This window comes from Chiloscyllium plagiosum, chromosome 38 (assembly GCF_004010195.1).
Source record: "Chiloscyllium plagiosum isolate BGI_BamShark_2017 chromosome 38, ASM401019v2, whole genome shotgun sequence".
Lineage (NCBI taxonomy): Eukaryota > Metazoa > Chordata > Chondrichthyes > Orectolobiformes > Hemiscylliidae > Chiloscyllium > Chiloscyllium plagiosum.
In genome coordinates this window covers 21,950,363-21,963,677 of record NC_057747.1, presented here as the reverse complement: position 1 = coordinate 21,963,677, position 13,315 = coordinate 21,950,363, and the positions used below count along the sequence as shown (strand labels likewise).

Here is a 13,315-nt window from a genome sequence, read left to right as displayed (position 1 = left end):
TCGAGAAGATCACCTCTCAGCCTCCGATACTCCAGGGAAAAAATGCTCCAGCCAATTCAGCCTCTCTCTATAACTCCAAACCTCCATCCTTTCTGCACCCTCTCAAGTTTAACAATGTCCTTCCTAATAGAAGGGTGACCAGAATTGTATGCATTATTCTGCAAGTGGCCTCACCAACATCCTGTACAGCTGCAACATGACATACCAACTCCTACACTCAATGTTCTGCTCCATGCCCTCACCAATGAAGGCAAGTGTGCCAAATGCCTTCTTCATCACCCTATCTATCTCTGACTCCACTATATGGCTGATCCATCTTAGTTTATCCCCTGGGATGTTGATGATGGGGGATTCCGCAATGGTAATGCAGTTGAATACGTTAAGGGAAGATGGTTAGGTCCTCCCTTTTTTAAGAAGGTCATTGCCCAGCACTTGTGTGGTGTGAATGTTACTTGTCACTTATCAGCCCAAACTTGTATTGCCCAGGTCATTGTATAAGCTTGAGCAAACATCGCCACTTCTGACTTTATGAAGTGAGGGGTGGAGAAACACCATTGATGAAGCAGCTGGAGATGACTGGGCTCAGGAGACTAGGACACTATGCTGAGGAACTCCTGTCGAGATGTCTTGGGATTGAGACATTTAACTTCCACAGCCATCATCCTTTATGCTAGGCATGACATCCACCAGTACTGAGTTTCCCCTAGAATCCTATTGACATAAAATTTGCTAGGGCTACATAGATTCCCATGCTACCTTAATGTCAAGGGCAGTCAGTCTCACCTCTACTCTGGAGTTCAGTTCCCAACAGCATACCTTCTGAAAGAATGCGCATCCATATTGAAAAAAAACATAAAAAGAACTCGGAACACTTGGATGAGGCTTGTATTCCCTTAAGTACAAGGTCAAGGCGTGATCTTACTGAAGTGTTAAAGAGGTGTTGAGAGAGTAGATCGAGGGAAACTATTTTCTCTTCTGATCGGAGGGGACAAGCAGGGATGATCAATAAATTCCAACTGGGTTTTTCAACAGTGTTGTCAGAAAGCACTTCTTCACGTGAAAATCTGAAAGTTTCCCCATCCCCCAAAAGCTGTTTGAGGGTGGGGGTCAAACGAAAATGTCTTAACAGTGATTAATAGTTTTTGCTAGGCAAAGCTTAGCGACAAAAGCAGGTTGATGGAGTTAAAACACAGACCAGCTATGATCTAAATCAATGGCAGAAGAGGCTCAAACAGTTGAATGGCCTCCCCCTGTTCTTATCCAACTTTGACTGAAAGGTATAATCAACACCTTGTTTCAGCAACGATGAGTCTTTGTTCGGAGGCCATCAATTGAAGTAGGGAGCATTTGGTTGCTATTGGTTGCAAAGTCATCAGTGAACTCACTGCTCAGATAGATTAAATTGAACTCAGCTCCTGCTGAGCTATTGTAATTCTGAAGCCCAATTACTTTGCTGCTGCTGATGGTTACTCCCAGCACAACGTAGAATTCGAATTTGTGGAGTTAGGAATTTGAAGGAATGTTAGAGATATGAGTTTTGTCACCGCTTATTCCTTGGTCTCCAGCTAGGCCTTTATTTAGGTGATTGGCAGAATACTTTCTTAAAATCGTTCAAGTTGCTGAATCAAGGACAATGTTAAAAGCCGAATTCAGTAGGATGTGTTAACCTCTATGTGTACAAGCTATAACTCCACTGCTGAAAATGTGTTGCTGGAAAAGCGCAGCAGGTCGGGCAGCATCCAAGGAGCAGGAGAATGGACGTTTCGGGCATGAGCCCTTCTTCATCCTCTTACGAGGATGCGTTCCTTGAAGAAGCTCTCTTCCCTAGAAGATTTTAACCTACTGCGAATCCTCTTACAAGGATGCCTTCCTTGAAGAAGCTCTCTTCCCTGATCTCCAGCATCTGCAGTCCTCACTTTCTCCTAGAAGATAACTCCTAGAAGATTTTCCCCATAGTAAAGTGTGCTCAGTTACCAAAGCCTTAACAGAAGTGCAAAGTTTGGAGTACAAACATTAATCAGTGCTAAAGTTTGGCAGAACTATTCCTAACTCTTCACATAAACTTGTGAAATTCCCCTGATAAGGAGTCAAATTCCAGGGTAATCTTCAGGTGAAGTACAGTTATAGGCCAATTGGATCAAGGTGCATATTCAAACTGAAGGGGACCACACAGCCACTGAGTCTCCTCTATGATTCAATTAAGCAGCTAATCTGTACCACAACTCCATGAACTCCATATCCCTTGATGCATGGTTAGGGTGAATAGCCAAGGTCTTTTCCCCAGGGTGGGGGAGTCCAAAACTGGAGGGCGTAGGTTTAAGGTGAGAGAGGGAAAAGATTTAAAAGGGTCCTAAGGGAAAACATTTTCATCCAGATGGTGTGTACATGAAATGAGCTGCCAGAGGAGGTGAGAGTGTGGTGCTGGAAAAGCACAGCAGGTCAGGCAACATCCAAAGAGCAGGAGAATCAATGTTTTGGGCATAAACCCTTCATCACGAATTCCGTTCCTGACGAAGGGCTGTGCTTTTCCAGCGCCACACTCTCGACTCTAATCTCCAGCATCTGCAATCCTCACCTTCACCTGCCAGAGGACGTGGTAGAGGCTGGTACAATTACAACATTTAAAGGCAGCTGAATGGGTATATGAATAGGAAGGGTGTAGAGGGATATGAGGAGAAAGTGAGGTCTGCAGATGCTGGAGATCAGAGCTGAAAATGTGTTGCTGGAAAAGCGCAGCAGGTCAGGCAGCATCCAGGGAACAGGAGAATCAGGAAGGGCTTATGCCCAAAACGTCGATTCTCCTGTTCCCTGGATGCTGCCTGACCTGCTGCGCTTTTCCAGCAACACATTTTCAGCTGCAGAGGGATATGAGCCAAGTGTTGACAAATGGGACTAGATTAATTTAGGATATCTGGTCGGCCTGGACGAATTGGACTGAAGGGTCTGTTTCCGCGCTGTTTAACTTTATGACTTTACCGATACGTTGTATGACAATACTGTGCCTTTGCAAGATGTGTCCTGTCCTGTTTCTCTTGCAGAGGGGGGTGTTATCACAGTGGTATTGAAATATCTCTTATTGACAGGCATCTGGTAAAGAGCTTTGAGTAATCCCGGAGTGTTATTTTTTGAAGTAAGACAAAATAATCATGAGTAGATGGGGTTGGGCTCACACTGACCCAGAAGGACTTTAGTTTTCAGTGAGTTCCGTAGACACAGCTGCTGATGCTGATGGCTCGAGTTCACTGCTGCTGGAGTGAAGGCTTGGGATTAAATTCCCTACAGTGTGGAAACAGGCCCTTCGGCCCAACAAGTTCACACTGACCCTTCGAAAAGTAACCCACCCAGACCCATTTCCCTCTGAATAATAAATCTAACACTATGGGTAATTTAGCACGGTCAATTCACCTGACCTGCACACCTTTGGACTGTGGGAGGAAACCAGCGCACCCAGAGGAAACCCACGCAGACACGGGGAGAATGTGCAAACTCCACACAGACAGTTGCCTGAGGCAGGAATCGAACTCAGCTCCCTGGCACTGAGAGGCAGCATTGCTAACCACTGAGCCACTGTGCTGCCCTTAGTGTATTGACATCACTCACCTCACAGTCTCACTACTCCCTGGGTGAAGAAGTTTCTCTCGAATTCCCTATTGGATTGCTTTATTCATAAGGGGATCTGTCTGTCACTGGCTGGGCCAGCATTTATTGCCTACCCTGAACTGCCCTGCAGAAGGTGGCAGTGAGTTGTAATCCATGAGGTCTAGATAGACCCACAATGCAGTTAAGGAGGTCCATGAGGTCTGGATAGACCCACAATACAGTTCAGGAGGTCCATGAGGTCTAGCTAGACCCACAATGCAGTTAAGGAGGTCCGTGAGGTAGAGATAGACACACAATGTAGTTAAGGAGCGAACTCCAGGATTCTGACCCAGCAATATTGAAGGAACCGTGATATATTTCCACTGAGATGGTGAGTAGCCTGGAGTGGAACCTGAAGGTGGTGGTGCTACATGTCTCTGCTGCCCTTGTCCTTCTAGATAGAAGAGGTCGCACACTTGGAAGGTGTTGTTGAAGGAGTCTAGGGAAGTTGCTGCAGCACCTCTCGTAGATGGTAGACATTGCTGTCACTCTGCCTCAATCAATGTTGATGGTGGTGGATGGGATGCTAATCAAGTGGGGGGCTGCTTTGTCCTGGATGGTGTCGAACTTGTTGAGGTGTTGGAGCTGCATTCATTCAGGCAAGCAGGGAATATTCCATCACACCCTTGGCTTGTGCCTTGTAGATGGTGGACAGGCTTTGGGGAGATTTATTAGATATTAGAATAGATTTATTTGTGTCGATTTTATAATTACGACCTTTAGTTTTGAAGTTCCCATAAAAGTGAAATCATTTTCTCAATATGTACCCTATTAAACCTTTTTATTATTTTACAGATCTCTATTGGCCTCTGCAAACAGCTCACAAAAATTGATTATTCCTGATCTTAAAAACTCAATTTGTCGTCCAGTGTCTACAAACATTTACAGCAGAGAATTTCCAATTTCTTCAGCACAGATTACTTCAATCGCTACATTTAATAAAACTAAATATGTGACTTTACAGTTTTTCATAGGTATTTTCTGACATTTCTATTTGTAATGCCTAATTAGTGTGATAACTCAGTAGCAGCAACAATAGGAATATCATATTTTGAAAAAAGTGAGAAGTCACATGATTACCAGGTTATTGTCCAACAAGTTTATTTGAAAACTTCACTTAATGAAGGAGCAATAACCTGATGTTGTGTGACTTCTGACTTTGTCTACTCCAGTTCCACACTGACCTCTCCACATTTTGAACAGACTTCTCAAATGTTAATTCTGATCTCTCTCTCTCTCTCTACACCTTCTCTGCGACTGTAACTCTGTATTCTGCACTCTGTCCTGCTACCCTGATTTACTTTGTATGGTACGATCTGCCTGTATAGCAAGCAAAACAATACCTTTCACTGTATCACGGCACACGTGTCAACAATAAATCAGTCAATCATCCAGGGAATAGGGAGAACGGGAAGGGGAAATAAAATGTGAGCCAGTATATGCTGGGTGAAGTAAAGTATGTCTTTGACAAGATCAAGACGCTTCTCAGAAGCTATATTCTCAATCTTCTCATCCCATGCCTTGTTCCATTGCCCTCTATTGACACTTACATGTCCATGAAGATCCGTATTAAGCAGCATCAGCGCACATGTTAGCGTGTGAATACCATCTGCAGAAGAAAAAAGGAAGAGCATTACTTAGGATGGCTAGAATCCATAGCACTGGAGACAGACTCTTGAGTCAATCCCAGAGTTGAAGGATGTCACACTGCTGTCATTCTCTCTCACTCACACTTGTATTTCATGTCAAAGCGCTATCTAGCTCAGTTTTTTTTTTAATATCTGTTGTTTCATGGGATGTCAGCTTGGCTGGTAAGGACAGTGTTTGTAACTCTTCCCCTAACTGAGTGGCTTGCTGGACATTTCGGCGGGCAGGTAGGATTCAATCACAAAGAAAGGTAAAATTGCCCAAGGCCCAGAGGACTCGTCTCTCGTTAGAAGTACAGTCAGTGGTGAGGGGGTCAACCTGGGGGTCACCACACCACAGGAAAGGGGAGAGGCTAAAAAGGTATAGCCTTAGTGATAGCTTCAGCCAGTGTCAGAATTGAACCTGCACTGTTGCACCACTCTGTATCACAAACCAGCCGTCCTAATTAACCAATCCACATGCCATGGGTCTGGAGTCACATGTAGGCCTGACCAGATAAGGACAGAACGTGTCCTTCCCTAAAGGACGTCAGTGAACCAGGTGGATACCTACCAGAATAATTGTCAAAGTCACAGAATCATAGAATCCCTACAAGCGTGGAAAGAGGCCATTCGACCCTTCAAATCTGCACTGACCCTCCAAAGAGCACCCCACCAAGATTCAACACCCCCTCCCATCCGATCCTGCTTTTCCCTTTTTCATGCAGAGGATGGTACGTGTATGGAATGAGCTGCCAGAGAAAGTGGTGTAGGCTGGTACAACTACAATATTTAAAAGGTATCTGGATGGGTCTATGAATAGGAAGGATTTAGAGGGATATGAGCCAATGGCTAATAGGACTAAATTGGATTGGGATATCTGGTCGGTATGGGTGTTTGGATTGAAGGATCTGTTTCCACACTGTAAATCTCTATGACTCTATAATTCACTTAGCCTGCACTTCCCAGGGCACTATGGTCAATTTAGCGTGGCCAATCCACACAATCTGCACATCTTTGATTGTGGGAGGAAACACACGGGCAGAATGTGAAAATTCCACACAGACAGTCGCCCGAGGCCTGAATCGAACCCGGGTCCCTGGCGCTGTCAGGCAGCAGTGCTAATCACTGAGCCACGATGCCATCCATAAAGTACACACTTCCCATAACTGTCCCCATAATGAAATTGGCTTTCAATTTCCTATTTAATTCATTAGATTTAAATTCCACCAGTAGCCCTGGTGGGATCTGAGCCCATTTGAGCCCTGAGGCCAATCATCTTACCACAGCCTGCACCTTCATGTTAAACATAGGTCAAGAGTAAGAGGCCTCTCTTTGAAAGGATCATTTGCTCTGAGAGGAACATTTGAGTATGACACTCTCTCCCTCAAAATGCAGTGGAGGCTGGTTCTTTGAATTTATCCAAGTCAGTGTTAGATTTTTAAAATACATCAGTCAAAGGGAGGAAAGTGGAGATGACAGCACAATTGAACTTTCATGTGGAGGTGCCGGTGTTGGACTGGGGTGGACAAAGTTAAAAATCAAACAATGTCAGGTTATAGTCCTGATGAAGGAACTGCGCTCCAAAAGCTAGTACTTCCAAATAAACGTGTTGGACTATAACCTGGCATTGTGTGATTTTTAACCTTACCGACCTTTGTGAAGCCAAATAAAGGAGAATGTATTAATGCCAACATTCCCCATCTTGACAGGCCATTCCTACAGATTTTGTTTTGCTAGAAGAAAGATTGTGTGATATCTTGGAGATGCTTAATACTATGGTAGGAGAACACACAATGGACAGAATTAAATCAGTCTACAGTGATTGTGGGGCTTAGAATGAAGAGCAAATTAAATTCAAGAGGATTAGAACAGAGAGCAGGAGAAGTTATTTCAATTTGCTTTTAAACAGAGGATGGCAAAGTTGTGAAAAGCACCACCACCGTTGAAGGAGAACTACATAATAGCTTGTCACAGCATAGCAAAGTTGAAAAATGTGGTGCTGGAAAAACACAGCAGGCCCAGGCAGCGTCCGAGGAGCAGGAGAATCGACGTTTCAGGCATAAGCCCTTCTTCAGGAATCTTCAAGGCTTATGCCCGAAACGTCGATTCTCCTGCTCCTCGGATGCTGCCTGGCCTGCTGTGTTTTTCCAGCACCACATTTTTCAACTCTGGTCTCCAGCATCTGTAGTCCTCACTTTCTCCACAGCATAGCAAAGCTGTTTTCCAAAGACCCGGACAATATCCAGGTTTGGGCTGGGAAGTTGCACCGAGTGCCACACAATTACCAGGCAATGACCATTGTCAACAAGAGGGAACCTAACCACCATTCCTCCACATTCAATAGTTGACATCATCATTGAATCCCCCATTATCAATATTCTGGGGCTTACCATTGACCTGAAACTGAACTGGACTAGCTACTGTGAGTACAAGGCAGATTCGAGGCTAGGAATCCTGCAGTGAGTAAACCATCTCCTGACAACTCAAAGCCTGTCCCATAGGCACAAGTTAGGAGTCTGGTGGAATTTTCCCCACTTGCCTGGAGTGCAGCTCCAACAATACTGAATAGCTTGACACTACCTATGACAAAGCTGCCCAATTAATTGCCATTGCACCCACAAACATTCAAACTCTCAACCAGTATCAGCAGGATCTACAATATGCACTGTAGATATTCACCAACGCCCTTAGATAGAACCTTCTAAGTCCCTTGAAGGACAAGGGCAGCAGAAATATCAGCATGGATTTTTTAAGCAGAACTTGGTCCCACACTGTAATTTCCCCAGTGTGTAAGGTATTCAATCTCTTCCATATCAGAGTCTGACCAGAGTCCATACAACAATTCAAGATCCTGCCGAACAATCTGGTTCAACATTAACCCCTCAAATCACAGAATTCAGTGAAAAATTAGGGAGACAAAACAATCTCCCTAATTGTACAGAATGGCATTTGTGCAGGGAAATAGTATTGTGGTAAAAGGTCAGTTAGGATCCAGGTAATAACACAGCAGAACTGATGGACTGAATGGTCTACTTCTGCTCCTGTTTTCTACATTTCTAGAAAGGCTCTGGGACTGTGATAGGAAGAATAATCTTGAATGTAGAAATACAGGAATAATTAATTTTTTTTCCCAATTGCACAAAGATTTAAGATTATTTATACCAAGGGTAAAGCTGAGAGGAGTTCAAACTGTTTCCTGTAAGAGTAAAGGGCAAGTATGGGAATGGATTTATTTAAAAGTAAAGATGTACAGAACTGTGGGAGGCCATTTGGCCCATTGACAGCTGAGAAAGAGCTATCAAACCTAATCGCATTTCGGTCAAAAGCCCAATAAGTTTTTAGCAAATTCCCCACATGTCAGAGGATTTGTGTTTTTTTTTAAATGAAGGTTTTTGGCATCATCACTCTTGCAGGCAGCAAGTGCTAGATCCTCACCATCCTTAGGTCCTCTCTAATCTTCCCCCTAGTGACAATGAATCTCTCTCTCTTCGTTAGTGATCATTTGCTTTCTGCATTCTTGTTAAGGATGGGGGCTTCACTGGCAAGGCCAACATTTATTTCCTGTCCTCCACTAATTGCCCTTGGGCGGAATGCCTTGTGAAACCACTTCAGAGGGCAGTTAAGAGTCAACCACATTGCTGTAGGTCTGGAGTCACGTGAAGCCCAGGCCAGGTGAGGAGGGCAGATTTCCTTCTCTAATGGACATTAATGAACCAAATGATTTTTCACTGCTAAGGCAGTTTCCTATCTGCTTTATCCTGGCCTTTCATTTACAGTATATACTCAAGTAAAGGTCGATCTCATGCAAAAGTTGACCCCCTATTTTTGGCTACAAAATATGGAATTTTCCATATATCTTGCGTAAAAGTTGACCCTAGTTCTTCACAGACAACAGATCAACATTTGTAAGTCAAGGTATTATCCTGAACATAAATGTTACGAGGAAATTATTTTTTATTCACGCTATTATGTGTTTTGATGTAAAATTCACACCAGTCTGGGGCAAAGGTTTAATACACATCAGGTCAGAGTCAGGTGGTAACTTCCCTTTGTGTGCAGCTCAGCTGAGCTCAGTTCCCTTGTAGCACTTGTGGAATATAGTCGTATTACCATAATTTGTTGTGCTTTTTTGTAATTCGTTCAGAGATCAATTTGGCTTCTGCTCATGATACGGTACTTTGGACTGTAGCATGAATTTCAGCCCCTCAGAAGTAATATCCGTGTAATAATCAACCCAATAAATTTAACCTGAAAAAATAGTCTGAAAAATTTCACTTTTATACAAGTATAGCTCAATCAGATTTCCCCTTACCCTCTTCTGCCCCAAAGAAAATAATTTCAGCCTATCCAATCATTCCTCGTTAAAGCTTTCAGCAATTCATCATTTTAAATTCTGTAAAACTAGTAAAAGGTATAGAATAGACATAAGTTTATCCGTAGCATTGCTATTTTGATCATAATCACACTTTTCGCTCAAAAAACGCTGGAATGTCTATCGTCTTAGCTTTATTTCTTATTTTCCTAACTTATACAATGTATATCTGTAATGTAGTGTCACTAACTTTCTTTATTTTCTCAATTATTTTGTAGCTAAGATTTGTGCCCAGGTACCTCAGATGGCACCACGTGTTGTATACTTCTCACTGTATTCCGGTTCTTTTGAAACTTGAGCACACATATGGCAACTGTACCATTCTAGATCGGAGACGGTTACAGAGAATGGTGAACTCAGCCCGGACAATCACAAAGGCCAAACTCCCATCTATAGAATCCAACTACCAGGCCTGCTTTCAAGGAAACGCTGCCAGCGTTCTCAAAGATCCATCTCACCCTGGCAATGTTTTTCCACAACATCTACCAGCGGGGAGAAGGTACAGAAGCCTGAGCACACGCACCAGCCGGTTTTGTATCAGTTTCTACCCTACTGCTGTTAGCACTGCTGCCTCACAGCATCAAGGACCCAGGTTCAATTCCAGCCTCGGGTCTCTGTCTGTGTGTAGTGCGCACGTTCTCCCAGTGTCTGCATGGGTTTCCTCCAGGTTCTCCAGTTTCCTCCCAAAGATGTGCAGGTTAGGTAGATAGGCCACGGGGAATACGGGGATGGGTCCAGGGGGAATGCTCTTTGGAGGGTCGGCATGAACTTGATGGGCCGAATAGGCTGCTCCCACACTGTAAGGATTCTAACAGGGAAGATCTCCCAACAGTGGGGTTGTAATGTAGAAATTGCCAATATAAACATTTAAAGGCTCTACAAATGGCCATTTTTTACATTTGAAGGCCATTAATTTTAAGGCTCCGTTCCCCATTCTAGCAGGAAATGATCCCCCCTCACCTCTGTCCTCCCTAGTTGGCTATCCAGAGGGATCTGCTCTGCACTGTCTCCCTGCCCATCGCTATGATGCATTTACCATCTCACCCTCTCAATCCTCGGTCTGCCTCAGCATCACCTACTTCATTTGACTCCTGAACCTTAAATGGTACAGAGACTGAACCTACCCTCTGCAGATATGGTCCTGGGATTGCACTGGTGGTATCTATGTGAAAAGTGGATCAGCACTCGCTCCCGCTCCTGCGTCTCTCCCATTAGTGCAAACTCCTTCAAGAAAGCTCTGCAAAGAGACAACCAAGACCATGGTTTAATCACATATTAAAATCATGAGCAGGTACCTGTACTCTCCTGGCAGAAAGAAACATGATCAGGCATTGTGTTCTTTCTGAAGGAAACAAAAGCCCAGCGACGATAGAGTGCACTCTCTATGGCAACATCTCAACCAACCTGAGTGAACTTGTCAACCAATCAGCAGCCTTTTCTCATGCAGTGTAAATTGTTGTTCCCTTTGAAATTTGGCATTCTTGTAGAAGTCCAGATGAGAGCAAGATGAAAGATTTGACAACATGCCTCTTTTATCCACAATATTTGAGTTTGGTGGGACCAATTATTAGTATTAAAATCACTTCATTCTCTCTCAACTGGCCCAACATTGGAAAAGGTTTGTGTGCTGCATGTGTGCAGGAGCTGGTACTTGGAGGGCCTGGTCATAGAGTCAAAGATATACAACATGGAAACAGACCTTTCGGTCCAATACGTCCATGCCGACCGGATATCCTAACTTAATTTAGTCCATATCCTTCTAAACCCTTCCTATTCATATACCCATCCAGATGCCTTTTAAATGCTGTAATTGAACCAGCCTCCACCAGTTCCTCTGGTATACACACACCACCCTCTGTGTGAAAACAATTGCCCTAAGCTCCCTTTTAAATTTTCCCCTCTCACCTTAAATCTGTGCCCTCTAATTCTAGACTCCCCCACCCCAGGGAAAGGACCTTGTCTATTTACCCTATCCATGCCCCTCATGATTTTATAAACCTCTTCATGGTCACCCCTCAGCCTCTGACACTCCAGGGAAAACAGTCCCAGCCTGTTCAGTCTCTCCCTATATGTCAAATCCTCCAACCCTGGCAACATCCTTGTAAATCTTTTCTGAACCCTTTCAGGTTTCACAACATCCTTCTGATAGGAAGGAGACCAGAACTGCACACAGTATTCCAAAAGTGGCCTAACCAATGCCCTGTACAGCTGCAACAAGACCTCCTAACTCCTGTACTCAATACTCTGACCAATACAGGAAAGCTACCAAATGCCGCCTTCACTATCCTATCTACCTGCAACTCCACTTTCAAGGAGCTATGAACCTGCACTCCAAGGTCTCTTTGTTCAGCAACACATCCCAGTAATTGATTACAAACAAATTTTATTTATCCAACTATTTTAACCAGATTGAAGCAAAATGGATTTTAAAATCCTCAATATGTATGACTTTTTATGGAGACCTTTATTAGACACTTTAACATAAAAGACTTAAAACAGACTTATCTGGGTTTTGAAAGTTATTAGACACAGACAATGACCTTCCGGTCTCTCTTACCTCAGAGCCTGATCTAGATTCATCCCCGTGAAGTCAAAAAACCTCAGGTATTCCTCAGCCACCATCTTACTGAAGTCGTTACTGAAACAAGAATAGGAGGAGAGTGAAAAGAGGAGACAACGAGAGATGAGCAGCAGAGGAGAGAGAGAAAAAGAGAGAGGAAAGAAAGATATAGAGGAAAGAAAGAAAGAGCGAGACGCTGCGAAAGATTGAGCTTCAAGCTCGTTTACAAATCGTTAAAACCAGCACAAAGTGCACCCTTTTTGAGGGTCATAGAATCCTTAGAGAGTGGAAGCAGGCCATTTGGCCCAGTGTGTCCATACCAACAATCCAAAGAGCATCCCATCCAGACCCACCCCCACCCTGTAACTCTGCATTTCCCATAGCTAAACCACCTAGCCTGCACATCCCTAGACACTGCGGGTTATTTAGCATGGCCAATGCACCTAACCTGCACATCTTTGGACTGTGGGAGGAAGCCAGAACACCCGGAGGAAACCCACGCAGACACTGGGAGAATGTGCAAACTCCACACAGACCGCCCGAGGCTGGAATTGAACCTGGGCTCCTCGTGCTGTGAGGTACAGGTGCTAACCACTAAGCCTGAGAAGCTTTAAAACTCATTTGAAAGTGCCAAACCCAAAATGTGGCTTGAACCAGTATTTTGAAACAGAACATTTTTTTTAAAAAAATGAAAATGCGCTTGATGTTACCCTGCAACATTTAAGAGTTTTTAAAAAGTGCAGCTTAAATGGGGATTATCACAAAAATAAGTCAAGTTTTATCACTGTCGCAACCAGTAAGCCAATTTGACATGACCAGAAATTCCTGTTAAAATCTATGCTGAATCATTCACTACAGAGGCACAGTGCCGTGTAAAAGTTATGCTCAAATTTCTAACAGCATCCTGTGCCTAAAGGACCCAGCTTAATTTTTAGAGCCTCCTTAAAAAGACTGTAAATAGGTGTTTAATGGAAAGGCACATTGGTAATTATTGATTCTGGGAGGCATGATTACATTTTGGACAGGGGCTATCCTCAACACATTTTTTTTTAGACTATCGCAAGTGATTGCTGAAACCCAAGCTGCATCGAATGTAACTTGCACTTAAAATTCCTC

The 13,315-nt window shown here is 43.7% G+C and overlaps 1 protein-coding gene across 1 annotated transcript in view; it reads right to left on the bottom strand.

The window, feature by feature from the left end:
* LOC122541902 (PH and SEC7 domain-containing protein 1-like) overlaps positions 1 to 13,315 on the bottom strand; it is a 169,900-nt gene that overhangs the window by 61,417 nt on the left and 95,168 nt on the right. The window contains 3 exon segments of the mRNA XM_043679086.1: positions 5,190 to 5,248; positions 10,764 to 10,876; positions 12,197 to 12,277. Coding sequence (XP_043535021.1) covers positions 5,190 to 5,248; positions 10,764 to 10,876; positions 12,197 to 12,277 — 253 coding nt within the window.